Genomic DNA, 15,781 nt, shown 5'->3' with positions numbered 1-15,781 from the left:
TTCTTGAACTATTTAAGGCAAATTGGAGATTGCACGTTGTAAATGTTTTTTATATCTGCCCTTTTTTTTCCAGAATGTGACTCTTACTACAGTCCAAAGAAAATACTTCAGTGAAACTAAAGGCTTGGAATACATAGAACAACTCTGTACCCCTGAATTCAGTACTGTCCTCATGGAAGTTCAATCTAAGTACGTGTGTATTAGAAATCATCCATTTCACAGTGGCCTTTGGCACACTATTAAGTAACTTTTCCTGCAGTAGCTTGACTTACTAGGCTTTTCAGCCTTTTATTTGAAATCCGTGATCTAAATATTTGTAAATTGTATTGAAGCGAGGATTCTGTATATTAATTTGTAATGATTTATTTAATATCTAATTTATCTGAACATAATATATTTATCTGAACATAATTATTAGCAGTTAAATATGGCTGGTTATATCAGTAGAATCCTTGAATAATTATGAGTAGGAATTATAGACATGTTGTGATTTTAAACATTACATGAATTTAAGTTGAATTTAAAACATCAGATATATTTCCAGGAATTTTTGTCATATTAGCCTGCTGTTAAATTATTATAATTCTGAAACAACTATTTGTTTCAATATAGTTTGTCTTCATAAGAAATTTTTGAAAGTCAGTGTTCAATTCTGAGTAATTCTTTGTGTTCATTTTTTTATAACGGCAGTTTATTTATTTACTTACAAGATTTATACTCCACCTTTCTGCCCTAACCCAAAACAGCTGAGAGCTGACAGAGGGAAAACATATATCATTGTTTTATTATGCTGGTTTATATGTGCTTTCTGCTTTCTTCCAGCAGAGGGAGCGCATGCAGAACTTGTATCAAATGTAACAAAGACAAAGCTGTCCTTTGATACAGTTATTTTAAATAGTTATTCAGTTGGAGCGTCAGACTTCCAGTCCATTTCGTCCATCAACCCGCATCATTTCACTTTATATAGTTTTGTTATCAATCCAAACAGGATTTTAACATTATACCATAAGGTTATGAGATATCCTCTTTTTAGAGGACACATCCTCTTTTTTTGGTTTTTGTTCACTTCTAGGCTCTTTGAAAAACTGATGAAAATTTCCTCTTTTAGGATTGGAAGGTTAAGAATTTTCCTAGTTAGTAACAATTATCACATCTTAAATAGTTGGGATATTTAAAATGAGATTTGTCATAGTGATGACTTGTTTGAAGTAGCCAGTCAGGAAACCTTTTTTCTTTTTTCTTTTTTTTTTGCTTTTCAAAATATGTTAACCCTACTAAACAGTACTTATCTAAAATTCTTTTTATTTATTACTGTATTGATGTTCCACTTTTTTGCCCAATGGAGGCCAAGAGCAGCTTAAATTATTCTTTTATCTTCCACTGTTTTTTCTACCACACCAGGAAACTGCTCATTTTTTAAAAGATTCTTCAGCACAATCCATAGTTTCAGCACTTCCTTTACAGGTAATCATATGGATCCCTCCTTTCTTCCAAGAAGCTCTAAGTGTGATTTTAGCCTCACAATTTAATGAGGTAATGAGAGCCAAGTGATAGAGGCCACCTGATGCCACCGGTGAGCTCATGGCTAAGTCTGGATTTGATCTCATAACCCTCAATATTTGAAAAATCGTCATGAGAAACCATGCAGAGCTCTGCTGGTTCCGAACTTGCTGCTGAGCCTCCATGGTAGAGAAGCCCTGCCTTTAAGGGGAAGCTCTAACTTCCCTCGGCAGAAGCTCCCAAAGCCCTAACTTCTGTCGGTAGAGATTTGCCCCTTGTTTTTTTTCTCCCTCCTCTGCTGCCTCAAATCCTCTTCCCCCCCCCTTCAAGAAAAGAGACTCCTGCTGTGCTTGGCTCCCCCCCCCCCCGAGCTTCCCTAACCACGTGCAGAACACTTTTCTGTTTCAATGGGGGGGGGGGAGGAGATAGAGGAAGACCCGGGTTCAAATCGATCTGGATTCCACAGGATCCACAATGGAATAAACAAAGTAAGTGCAGATTCAGTCCTGGAGTTTCTACATCAAGAAGAAGTGGGGTTTTTTTTGATACCTTGCTTTTTACTAACCGAAGGAGTCCCAAAACAGCTTACAAAATTTTTCCCTTTCCTGTGAAATAGGTGGGAGTGAGAGAGCTGTAACAGAACTGCTCTGCATGAACAGCCTTAAGAGAACTTTGACTGGCCCAAGGTCACCCAACTGACTGCATATGGAGGAGGGGGGAATCACATCCATTTCTCCAGATTAGAGGCCGTCAATCTTAACCACTACACCAAGCACATCAGGCCAGACCTTCTGTATAGCTACAAACTGCATTTCTAGAAGACGTCTTAACACTTATTTGGACACTGACAGTTTTGCATTTTCTACCTCACTTACCTCTATGCATAACACCATTAATTTCCTGTATTGCATCCTCATAGGTGACAGATGGTGCCTGAATATTCAGATATGTCCACAGGGAGATTGGAGGCATTCTCTAGTCTGGGCAGGCAAAACACAACTTAATCTGCAAAAATGGAAAATAGGTCAAATGGTGTACCGCTTGCAATTTTTTCTACTTTATAAATAATATACAAGAATAGTTCTGTTGATCAGACCAACATCCAAACAGTCCAGCATACTGTTTGAACCAGTAGCCAGCCAAATGCCTCTTTCAAACTTTCAAACAGAGCATTATAACAATAGCCATCTCCATAATCAAAGGGCAGTTTTTAAAGGGCCATCTATCACAAATTTATGTTTTTTAAAAAGCCATCTATCACCAATTCTTATGGTAATGAATTCTATAAATTAGATATGCATTTTTAAAAAACTACTACTTGTCAATGCTGAACCTACTGCCAGTCAATTTTATTGAATGAGGATGATGACAGAAGGTCACAAAAACACCTTTCCTGTTTCACTCACTCTACACCATTCATAGTTCTAAAAATATCCATTATGGCCTCTCTTTACTACTTTCTTTCTGACCTAAAAACTTCTTAATTTAATCATCTTTGGCTGCAGTTGCATGGCAAGTATTCTTCATTGTTGCTTTCTTTGCTGGTTTGAATGCAGAGGCATGTGCATTGCTGACATAGCTTTCACATATGCAGTTTTCTGCATTTTCTAATTTTGTAAAGCCCTCCAGGGGCATAGCAAGGGGGGAAAGTGTAAGGAAAGTCATTGCCACTGAGGAAAGCGTATGGAAATTCCATTGCTGCTATCAGAAAAATGACAGTACAAGCCAGAAATTTGCAAGATAAGAAAACACACACCATTCTTTCCACAGGGTATGCTAGCATGCTAGGACATTATTTCCAAAACAATCAGAGTAAAGTAAGTTTGCAAAAGAGCAAATTGAGGATGGGGAAATTCTGGAAATAGGACAATTATAGCAAAACATGGTGTGGAAGCTCCAAAGAAAATGCTCCAGTTTGAAAGCAAGGCACTATAAAACCATGTGAATACAGGTTGCAAGATTTATTAAGTGTTTCAAGTGCCTTTTGGTACATATTATGTTCCAGTTCTTGTTTATTGTTAAAAATATAAGAAATGGCAGCATTTAATGCCTTTTCAGTTCTAGTATTCACACAAAACTTTCTCATACTTTGCCTTTCTTTAATTTTAAAATGTATTTACATTGTCTGTTATTTTTTCCTAGTTAGTGTTTTCTCAAGGCAAGCAGGGCTTGCTATTTTTCAAAGTGGGACACAAGAATATTGATCTTCCAGTGTCATCATCCTGTTTTGGATAATCTTTTGGAGACCTATTCCAACCTAAACAAATAACCTTTTACTGGTGTTACCTACATAGTTGGATGATGTCAAAAGGCTCCAAAGGTACAATACAATAGATTTATTTTAACATATTTTGTTTTATCTCAAAGGTATTATTGCTTGGCAGCTGTTGCAGCAGTGCTGAAGTATGTTGAGTTTATTCAAAATTCGGTTTATGCTCCTAAGTCTCTTAAGATTCGGTTTCATGGAAGTGAGCGGACAGCAATGATTGATTCAACGTCAGCCTTAAATCTTGAGTTAATAACTAACAACAGAGATCCTAGGTAAGATATTTTGTTCAAATTGTAGAGCGTGAGAGAGGGAATTGAAAATATATATTGACATATACTGTTGGATATGAATGTGCATGTGTGTATTTTATACATAGACTGACATAGACACAGTCATTTACAAACGTGTATTGAGGTTGCATTCAACCAGCTTTTCAGGCAATTTCAATTCTGGTCTTTGCTCTAGTCTTACCTGACTTTTTTCCATGCAAGTCCAGTGACCTTTAATATAACCTTTTTGATGGTAGAAAAGTTGGTTGGGTTCAGCCCATTATATATGTCCTTCTTGATCGCTGTTCTTTGAAGTTGCTCCGACAAAGAACACATTTCCTACTACTGTTACCTGAGATTCTCTTAACAGATCTTGGGATTTTTTTGATGTGTTCTGGGGTCTGCCACTTCCCTGAGAACCATTGCCATTGCTACTTCCCTAAAGTGCCAGCTTGGTGTAGTGGTTAGGAGTGCGAACTTGTAATCTGGCAATCCAGCAATCCAGGTTTGATTCCGTGCTCCCCCACATGCAGCTAGCTGGGTGACCTTGGGCTCGCCATGGCACTGATAAAACTGTTCTGACCAAGCAGTAATATCAGAGCTCTCTCAGCCTCACCCACCTCACAGGGTGTCTATTGTGTGGAAAGGAAAGGGAAGGCGAATGTAAGCCGCTTTGAGACTCCTTCAGGTAGAGAAAGAACCATATAAGAACCCTTCTTCTTCTTCTTCTTCTTCTTCTTCTTCTTCAAAGCTACACTTCTATCCCTAATTATTTATCAAACCACATATTTATCCCATTCTACCTCCAACGATTTTATGATATCCATCATGATTCTATCCCCTCCCCATTATCTTGAAAAATGGTGTCTCTATACAGTCACTCAGCTTCATGGCTTAGTAGGTATTCCCAGTTTTCAAAACACTGGCTGCTATGTTACGTTCCTTATGGTATATCTAGCAATATGTAGCAAATAAAATAGAAATTTATTTTTCATATTTTGACACTCAGTTTTTAACTATAAACCCTACTACTGTTGTATAATATGTAGAGTACCAATGTTTTGTCAGATGATTTAACAGAGTATGTAAAAGAGCCACACCTGCTTTACAATGGACATTTTTATGCATCGTTTCCACCAGGGCCAAAATTTGGGAGTCAGCCCTTCAGTGGATGCTTTCCTTTCTTTGGAACTGAACACAAAGGGTGGGTGGGGGAGGATTTATTGCATCCCTATCGGCATCCGCAGCTTGGGTCCTGACTATCTAAGGGACGGCTTGTCAATTTATGCCCCCCTGCAGGGCGTTCTGTGGATGCTAACCGCTTGGTTCGGCTGGCTGAGGTGGTAGTTGTTAGTGGTTTTTCGCCTCTTGTTTTACAGTTAATAATATGACCAGGGTTGATTACGGGGTTTTACTATGTTTTTATCTTTATGTGAACTGCCATGAGCCCAACTGGGATTGGCGGTATACAAATTGAAATCAATCAATTAATTAATCAATCAATCAGTCCCTGGCCCTAGGGAAGTATGCCTTGACTCGGGCCAGGGCCTTTTCGGTCCTTGCCCTGATCTGGTGGAATGAGCTCTAGGGAGAGCTGAGGGCCCTGACAGTACTATCACAGTTCCGCAGGGCTTGTAAAATGGAGCTCTTCCACCAGGTCTTTGGTTGAGGCCAGGAATTAGATCTATGGGGCTCCTCTTCAGGCTAAACATTACATCAAGTAATCCCCCCAAGGTGGATGGCTGCTGGGTGGGGAGGGAGCAATGGAATTTTGTCGCCATCTGGGTTATGTCTTATTTTATGGGGAGGTTTTATGGGACAAGGGTTTTATGGGGTTTATATGAGTAGTTCAGCAGTGGAATAGGCTGCCTAAGGAGGTGGTGAGCTCCCCCTCACTGGCAGTCTTCAAGCAAAGGTTGGATACACACTTTTCTTGGATGCTTTAGGATGCTTAGGGCTAATCCTGCGTTGAGCAGGGGGTTGGACTAGATGGCCTGTATGGCCCCTTCCAACTCTATGATTCTATGATTCTATGATTCTATGACTTGTAACCGGCTCGAGTCCATGGAGAGTGGCAGCCTAGAAATATAATTAATATTTAATTTAAAGAAAGTTCACAATGTTAGCCCTACCTGTCTCCAGCGAGTTTCTGCACTGAGGAATTGGTGTGGGGATGACATTAGTGAAACAGTTCAGTTTGGTTTGCTTATCGGATAAGAACAGATTAATTTTACAGAATGTTTGTGTATTCTGTTAATATAATAATGTGAGCCCACAGTATAGTATGTTATAGGGGCACTGCAGCCCATCTGAAACTGAACAGTACTGCTTTCTGAAACTGAACAGTATGGCTGAGCAGAAGATATCCTGTAGGCCCAATTCATCTTGAATTCTGTATGAAAGAAAGATTAGATAATTGTAATAAATAACTAAAAAGGTAGGGTTGCAAATCTTTAAACTGGTTCCTCTAGCTCAGTGGTCCCCAACCTTTATTAGGCTGGGGACCGGCAGGGCATCGGGCCGCGCCCGCGGGGACCGCGCCCGCGCGGGCTACGCCCACGCTTCGGGCCGCGCCCGCGCATCGAGCCGCGCCCGGCCGCGCCTGTGGATCGGGCCGTGCCCGCGGATTGGACCGTGCGGGCGCGGCCTGCACGGGCACAGCCCGGCCCTGATTCCCTCTCCCCGCCCTCCCGCAGTAAGAAGCTTCCTGGGCCGCAAGCTTGCAGCCTGGGAAGTTTTTTACTGCAGAAGGGGGGGCGGGGAGAGGGAGCAGCGGCCCGGCGCCATGGCCTTTGCGGCCCGGCGGCGGGCCGCGGCCCACAGGTTGGGGACCACTGCTCTAGCTGTCCTTTTAATATCATTTTATCAATTATTGAGTGATAATTGTACCATGACGTGATACTAACTCCATGCCATGAAAAAGTTCAATATCTTATTAAGCCTTTATCAAAGTGGCAGTGCTTTCCCCCTTAGCCAACTGGTACATCTTCCCATAAACTTTTTTGTATATTTAGTTGATTTTTTGTACCAGATTCACAATAGGCTATATGGTTTCTTTTTAGAGGGCTGGAGATAATGTATTATGGAGTTCTGTTTTTTTTTTAAACAGATAACTAGGAAGTACATAAGTATGTGCTTTTATTCTGTCATTTCTGTTTCAACTATCACTTTTATATCAAGCAGATATCCTGCCATTGGGCAGGATGGTTGCTTGAGAAAATTTGAGGGCTTTAGGACCCGTTAATCATCTCTTAAGTTACATGTACACTTCCCCAAAACATCCCAGTGAAGGGCGGCATCTAAATTAAATGAATAAATAAATAAAATCAATTAATTAATTAAGAGGTACCTGTACTTGCTTCTGTCTTGCACCTTTCCACTCACAGCTCTTGGGTCCCTGCTTCACTGGTTACCAAAGTTTAGTATTTAACAACAACAACAAGCCTTTAATAGCATATATAGCCTCTTGTGGCGCAGAGTGGTAAGACAGCAGACATACAGTCTGAAAGCTCTGCCCATGAGGCTGGGAGTTCAATCCCAGCAGCTGGCTCAAGGTTGACTCAGCCTTCCATCCTTCTGAGGTCGGTAAAATGAGTACCCAGCTTGCTGGGGGGTAAACGGTAATGACTGGGGAAGGCACTGCCAAACCACCCTGTATTGAGTCAGCCATGAAAACGCTGGAGGGCATCACCCCAAGGGTCAGACATGACCCAGTGCTTGCACAGGGGGATACCTTTACCTTTTTAAAAGTACAATATAAGAAGGGAAAATGCAAAAGGATCCACTGCTAGAGAAAACAGAGGCAAAGATCATGCTTTAGAGTAAGACATAATACATTCACGATTTCTCATGGCAAGATATAAGAACTTTGCAACTGGTTCAATTATATCAGGGTTCTGGGATGTCAAAAGAATCTGAATCTTACATTCATCTGAATGCAGTTCTCTTTTACACAGCAGTGAGTTAAGAAATTTAGCTCGGATCGAGGAATAAAATGGACAATGGAAGAAAACGTGTGTAATTGATTCTATACAGCATTGTCCACAGGGGCACAACCTAGCTGAATGCGGGATCTGTTGAAATCTCCCATATAGAACAGCAGAGGGTAGAGCATTAGTTCTAGCTAACATGAATGCTCTATGCTGTTACGGGATGATTAGATGGTAGAACTATGCAGCTAGGGGCTAAGAGCTTGGTGAGATCCCCAAGCTCAATGGCGAGTAAACGTTTCTAGCTTTACTGCTAAGTTCCTGTAGTTTTATGTCTAACAGTCTGCGTTTAATTGAATCAAATGCAGTATTTTCAGATACCAGATACAAGGAGTATAAAGAGATTCCTATAGATTTAATTTTTCCCTCAATGTTTCTCAACCAAGTAGATGACTCGTTCAGATAGCATAAGGGAAATTAGACTGGGGTCAGATCTAAAATGAATGCGAAGCCAGAACTTGATTGTTAACAACCATGCTCTGGTTTCCAATAGTCTTTGGCTGGTTTCTAGACTGCGTAAGAGACACAGTTCGGGGTCCCAAGGATTTTACGAAGGAAGACAGATTGGAGACTTTCAACTGCTTGGTTAAAAGCATTGATCCAAATAGGGATGCCATAGAGCAGTTGGGCACATAGTTTCCCATTGAATACTTTGAGGGCTGCTGGCACATACTGGTTATCACTGATGTAAAAGAAACGTGTAATTGCCAGGGCACTCGTTTTTGCAGATGTGATTGCATATTTCCTCTGTGTAGCCCAATTCGCATTATGGTGAAAAAATATTCCCAAGTATTTGAAGCTTTTAACGTGTTCAATGTTGTTACCTCCTACATTCCAAGAGGCTTCCATGGCTTTCCAAAAACCACAATTTTTGACTTCTCCAAGTTCAGAGCAAGTTTGTTTACTTCACAGAAGTCCAGGAATTGAACCAGTAAGCGTTTTAAGCCAATTTGTGAATGGGACAGCACTACAGCATCATCTGCGTTTAGTATTTGTAGTAAATTTGCAGTCTGTTTCTATATCAACCTTTTTTTCTGTTTGCTTTCAAAAGCATAAGTGGCATTAGTTTTAGAATATTCATTATATCAGTTTCTGAATAGTCAAAGTGGCATGGAATACATTCAGTGCCTTCATCTTTCACTTCTTAGAAAAATAGCTTCAGAAGACAATTTTAATCTCAGAAGTGATTTGGAAGGAAAGTCTTAAATTCTACACTCACTATTATTTTCATATTTTGTCTCATTTGTTAATTTGTTGTTGCAACAATACTGATGCTGGCACAATCTGAATAAATTATTTCCTCTTTTTCCTTATATCATGTTTTTTATTTTATTCAAATAAATAGTTTTTGTTTCTCAGCAAAAAAGAGGAAATAATTAACTTAAAGTAAGCCTTTAATGTATCTAATGTCACACAATACTAGGCAAAATGCATGACTTGGAGTTTTAACAAATATATGTCTATATGCTGAAACTTCTAAAACTTATATATACTTGTGGCATAATAGTTGGCTAAATTCTTATTGCTTTTTTATTCTGCTTCCTTTACACCACTCTTCAGCATAACTTTACTCTTCAGCATAACCTTACTTTCCACTTGCTTCTGTGCTCAGCTTACTACTACTATGCTGAGTGCTCTGTCATGTAGCTGGCCACTCACTGAATGTTAAGGCTTTTCAGTATCTTACCTGGAAACATACAGTATAGATCTTTGTAGTGCCATTCTTGATCCAGCTGAAAGGAACCTGCATGCCAGGTTCTGGGAAGCTGCAAGTTGCTGAATGTTTCCAGATGTGGTACAGGAGAGGAGAATCACAATGTACCTCATGCAACAACAGTGAAATAGATTAGTGTGCTGCCCAGATTGACATGGGAAGGATATACTGAAGCTGCTCCATACTCTGCTTTTCACAGGTGTAGGATAGGGGTAGTCAAACTGCGGCCCTCCAGATGTCCATGGACTACAATTCCCATAAGCCCCTGCCAGCGTTCAACTGTCATCTGTGCATATGTTAGCAGCTGTAGTAATAATAATAATAATAATATATATTTCATTTGACATTTATCACTTTCATTTTGTGAGGTGTTTGTTTCAAACATATGCTGTTTTCAAAGGAATGGTCATACTCTTTTTGGCATTCTAAATCATACTAAAACACCAGGTGGAAGCCGAAGACTTCGGTCTAATATTCTAGAGCCTCTTATTGATGCAGATACTATTAACACCAGACTGGATTCTGTCCAAGAACTCCTCCAGGATGAGGAACTGTTTTTTGGTCTTCAGTCAGGTAATCAAATAATACTTTGCAAAAGGTTAAAATATGTAATAAAAGATAAGCCATATTCCTCTGTGTTATTAGAAAAGAATTAATGTATAATTTCTCTGCTAGTATAAAATACTCTGCTGTTAACTTTCTATTCATAAGCTGGCATGAGTGTGATTAACCTACCTACAATAACATTTTTCAGTGCTAAAGAGGAAGGGTAAAGCTCCCTGCATCACTCTTAAATTTATGGAATTTTGGCATTTGTCAGACTGCAGCCCCCTTTTGAGATTTCATGGGTGTCTGATGATCATGCTATCAGTGTGATCAGTTCATACCTTTTCCCGGTCATGTTTCTGCCTGTTCCCTGTCACGCTGAGGGATGATTTTTTGGGGGGGAGGTATTGGGTGAGTTGTGAACATACAGAAGCACTGCAGCATTCCAGCAAGTTCAAGGGGGCTGCAAAATCCCTGTTAAAGTACATTCCCTGCCCTGAGAGTCCTTCCTGGTATACGTATCTCATCCTTTATTGGTTGCATCTTTTCCCTTCAACTCTCTGATTGTCCCCACCCCTCCATTTTGAATTCCTTTACCTGACTTGAATCAGGTGCACAGCTCCAGTGGCGTACCTAGCATAATTGACATACAAAGCACCTAATTTTTAACAACAACAACCCCCCCCCCCATATGACAAAATTGTCCAGGTCAGGGCTCAAGTAGGTTGGTTATTCCTTATTCCTTATTCTTTGTAAACCACCATGAGCTCAGTTGGTAACGGCAGTATATAAATCCAATAAATAAATAAATGTACTCATTTAGACTCAACAATACGAACATCGCACATAGCAATCAAATTTATATAATAAATGGTATTCATATTTTGATATAGATCCTGCTCTACAGTTCAGTCCTATGCAGAGTGACAGAATGACCAATGTCAATAGGATGAAGTGGGCAACTCTGCTTGGGGTAGTACTGTTGGTTATATTGTGTTTTAGATTTAGACATACACCCAAAAGTTTTACCAAAAACAATGTATATATACAATGTATACACCCAAAAGAGTCTTACGCTCCGCCACCTCCAACTGGCTGCAGATCCCTGGCCCCAGAGAAGCGCGTCGGACCTCAACAAGGGCCATAGCCTTCTCAGTCCTGGCCCCCACCTGGTGGAATGAGCTTCCTGAGGAGATCAGAGCCCTGCCCGAACTTCCACTGTTCCGCAGGGCCTGCAAGAGGGAGCTCTTCCACCAGGCATTTGCTTGAGGCCGACTGACTCAGAACACCTGGTGGTCCCCCCAGATGCCTGCCCATGACTCTCCCAAAGTTACTGTTAATTGTTATTAGATTATAATTGTGGTTTTGTAATCTTTTGATATTTTTGAAAGTTGTTTTGATGTTATAGTCTGCATAATGTTTCATGTAAGTTATAATGTTCTGTGTAAACCGCCCAGAGCTGCAAAGAAATGGGCGGTATAGAAATCTAAATAAATAAACAAATAAATAAATAAATAAATTCCTTCAGGAGAGTGCAAATAAAGTCTATTTTTTCTAAAACTGATGTGCATACAATTTTACCCTGGGTCATGACAGCTTTTTCAGATTTAAAGATGTTTCTTTTAGCTACATAGAATATTACAATTGTGAAAAATTAGTCTAGGATATATGGCTTCTATTGAGGTCTCTTTGTGGGAGAGGAATGGGAAGGCGACTGTAAGCCGCTTTGAGCCTCCTTCGGGTAGGGAAAAGCGACATATAAGAACTAACTCTTCTTTTTTAGATTTATCCTTCTGGTAGTGTGGGTCCACTGAGGAAGTGAGATGTGGCAAAACTGAGGTTTACTGGGTCTTTGTATAGACATCAGTGGTGAATGTATAATATGATATGGTTTTGGAAAAATCGGATTTTATTTACACTCTCTTAAAGGAATATACACATTTTTAGTAAAACTTTTGTGTATACGTCTGAATTAATCAAGTTAGGTTATTTTGCACAATGATCTTTCTTGTCTATACACCATTACACTGTCTCTGTAGTTTAGTTTTAGAGCAGTTTCTCTCCCTACTAATATCCATTAGATGAAATGACAATACTGTGCTTTAAATGAAATGTGGATTGAGCTGCATGAGTTCGTTGCCATTTTTTTATAGTTATTTCAAGATTTCTGGACACTGAACAGCTACTTTCAGTTTTAGTTCAAATTCCAAAACAGGATACGGTACGTTATAAATACTTCTATATGATAAATAATGCATAACTGTCAATCATCTCCCTCTTCTTGCTATTTCATCCTGTTTTCGGTGCAGGCAGGCTCTGAGCAGCTGACAGCATTGAATGTATGTTTATGAGAGACATTGTTGTATAAATGATAGAGCAAGGCTACCCAACCTTTTTTAGCCCATGTGGACTTTTGGAATTTTAACACATGGTGGTGGGTGAAACAATGAAATGGCTACAATGGAAGGTGGAGACTGCAAAAAAAAAAAGGGTGCCATGGTTGGTGGAGCCTCACACAAAACAAGGCCAAGTGCTGGGGACAAGAAGAGTAATGGTAAAACATTGATGGGGAAAGAGAAGCGTGAAAGAAAATAAAACCACCACTGTGGTGGTAGCTGTCACCAAAACATTATTTTAATTCACATAGCCAATTAGATCTGCAGTGAGCAATCAAAAGCCTTGCTGAGCAAGATCCCTGCCAGGTCCCACCCACTTTCTAACATCACTTGGCAGGGGACAGGAAATATATTGGTGGATGGCATAGTTCTCACAGACACCATGCTGAGGACTCCTGGGTTAGTGTTGGGCTAGGTCTGGTGAGACCTGGATTGAAATCTCCTACCTGTATTGAAGCCTGCCGGTGATCTTGGGCTAGTCATTCTATTTTAGCCTGATTTAATTTACAGAATTGTTATATGGATAAAATGGAGGAAGAGAGAAACAAAGAAGCCACCATAAGCTTCTTGGGAGAAAAGTGGAATAAAAATGTAATTGATTTTGTAGTCAAACTTCAGCACTTTTGTATCTAAATTAAAAACAAAATGTGAATTGAAAACATAGGAGGTTAATAGTGGGAAATCACAACCTGCATTTATATTGTACTCTGAATATAGACTACTTTACGTCTAAAATATTACTATACCAGTAAGGCCTATAGGCCATTATCTTATGCTGATACCGAATATTGAATGGGATCAGTTGCTAACAAACCTCCTCTATTAATGCTGCTGAAACATAAATAGTTGAGCCACTGGTAATGATAGCAAGTACAACACTGTATAGGCTACCCTTTGCTAAACAAATAACTCTATACATTCTGATTTCTAACAGGCTAATACATCTGAATCAAAGATCACAAATTTAATCTGTCTAAAGCATACTTTGGAACTTGTAGAGCCTCTTAAGGTATTGAACACAGAAACTATGTAAATGTATATTTTTATGCTGATTACCTAAGAAGAACCAGTAGTCAAGTTAGCCCAGCAACCTCTTTCAGTCTGGAAAGTTGGCAAACAGAAAATAGAGGCCAAAGGCCTTTCCCGATGCTGCCTCCTGGCACTGATATTCAGAAGGTTGCTGTCTCTGAATATGGAAGCTCCCTTTAGCCACCATGGCTAGTAGCCACTGATAAACCTGTCCTCCATGAATCTGTCTTATCCTTTTTTAAAGCTATCCACGCTCGTAGCTATCCCTATGTTCAGTAACTTTCACATTTTAATCATTCTTTGAATAAAGAAATACATCCTTTTGTCTGTTCTGAGTCTACTACCCATCAAGTTCATGGGTGCCCTCAAATGCTAATCTTATGGCAGAGGGAGAAAAAGCTCTCCCTATTCACTTTCTCTATTCTATGTATCATTTTATAAATCTCTATCATGTCCCCTCTTAGTCATCGTTTTTCTAAACTGCATAGACTGTTTCTTTTCTTATAGAAAAGGTGGTACAGCCCCTTAATAAACTTAGTTGCCTTGATCTGTACTTTTTCCTGCTCTACAATATCCTTTTCAGTGACCAGAACGTCACAGAATGCTCCAATTAAAGCCTCACCACTGATGATCACCAGGGCATTACAATATTGTTTATTTTATTTTAAGTTCCTTTTCGTAATAATCCACAGCATGGAGTTTGTCTTTTTCAGTGCTGACACATACTGAGTTAATGTTTTAATTGAGCTATTTAATACAACCTTAAGATCTCTTTCTCTCTCAGGCTCAAAACAATTCAGACATATTTCAACTTATATTTGAAGTTAGGATTCTGCAAAGCCTTGCCTCCCTATCATATCATATCATATCATATCATATCATATCATATCATATCATATCATATCTGTATTATTCAAGATGTTCTATAATTAGAAGCTCTGGTAGACCCAGGGACTCAGATTTGTCTTTGCTACTGAGGAACTTTTTCAGGAGAATGATCCCTAATCACCTGCTATACTACAGTACCACCATCACAAATGCCCAGAGGGTGATATTGCTACACACCTAGGACCAATAGGGTTTTTAAAAAATATTGTACTTGTTTTCTATTCTTTCTCTTTAGACTCAGGGCAGATTGCATCATAATAAACATATAAAATAATATATTTATATATACAGTAAAATAGTTAAAATCTAAAACATTCTAAAACAATTATATAATTAATTGCCTAGTTCTTGAAATACCTTGAAAGGGGAAAGAGACGAGGTAGGAAAGTCCTACCAGCCCAAGATGGTATATAACTAGGGGTTTTGACAGGAGGCCAGCGTAATTTGATGATGTTTTAGGTCTCATAGGCTGGGCTACTCAAGGAACCCATAGGAATCCTGGTCCTGTAAAGTGGTGATTGCCCTTATTTCTCTTTCTGAGCGACTGAATGTTCAAGCACAGACTGAGCTCTTAATCTGCCAGCCCCATTGTTTTTTTTACCTGATTTCTCATTTCTTTCTCCCTTGAAGATTCTCAGTCCTTACAATTACCTGCATTTGAAACTAGTTAATCTCTAGCTCACATGTGGCATTTCTTTATGTTTATAGTTTATTTCCTGAAATTTTCAGTGTGTGAAGAAGGCACTGTCCTTAGTTGAATAGAATGCTAGATTCCAGTCATATGATTTTAAATTTAAACGTTATTTTTCAGATTAGTAAAAATGTATTGATTTAGAGTTGATTCTCTGATACTTATAGATTCAGCATTTATTGAGTTTCTAATTTATATTTAATAGCCTAACACATAGATTATATTAGTTGTCATTTCAATCATACCTGGGTAAATGAAAAGTTATATAGTCCATTAATATTTCCATATGTTTTATATATTAATTATTCATGTTAATTTTAACAGGATGCTCTAAAGAGCTGCATGACACCATTATTAAAGGCTTACTATAGTTCTCTGGAAGACAATAGGTACTGTTATTATAAAAACAATATTTTGTCTCAAAACTCTGATAAAATAAGGAATATTGACTGGCACTCTAAGAACATATGTGGCTTGAACTGTAATTGGG

The 15,781-nt window shown here is 39.1% G+C and overlaps 1 protein-coding gene and 1 long non-coding RNA gene across 3 annotated transcripts in view; one reads left to right on the top strand and one right to left on the bottom strand.

Annotated features, from left to right (window-relative positions):
• Window positions 1-15,781, bottom strand: part of LOC143835520 (uncharacterized) — a 73,091-nt gene that overhangs the window by 26,022 nt on the left and 31,288 nt on the right. Inside the window, exon 2 of the long non-coding RNA XR_013230185.1 lies at window positions 2,376-2,505. This is a non-coding gene — a long non-coding RNA (uncharacterized LOC143835520). The remainder of the gene's footprint in view (window positions 1-2,375; window positions 2,506-15,781) is intronic.
• The window catches only part of MSH4 (mutS homolog 4), a 60,978-nt gene that overhangs the window by 19,723 nt on the left and 25,474 nt on the right, over window positions 1-15,781 (top strand). For both annotated transcript variants that reach the window (XM_077333300.1, XM_077333299.1), the window contains exons 5-10: window positions 74-189; window positions 3,868-4,041; window positions 10,142-10,314; window positions 12,441-12,508; window positions 13,618-13,692; window positions 15,616-15,680. In XM_077333300.1, coding sequence (XP_077189415.1) covers window positions 74-189; window positions 3,868-4,041; window positions 10,142-10,314; window positions 12,441-12,508; window positions 13,618-13,692; window positions 15,616-15,680 — 671 coding nt within the window. The remainder of the gene's footprint in view (window positions 1-73; window positions 190-3,867; window positions 4,042-10,141; window positions 10,315-12,440; window positions 12,509-13,617; window positions 13,693-15,615; window positions 15,681-15,781) is intronic.

This window comes from Paroedura picta, chromosome 4, assembly GCF_049243985.1.
Source record: "Paroedura picta isolate Pp20150507F chromosome 4, Ppicta_v3.0, whole genome shotgun sequence".
Classification (NCBI taxonomy): domain Eukaryota; kingdom Metazoa; phylum Chordata; class Lepidosauria; order Squamata; family Gekkonidae; genus Paroedura; species Paroedura picta.
The sequence above is the reverse complement of the archived record's forward strand: the minus strand, read 5'-3'. Positions and strand labels throughout refer to the sequence as shown.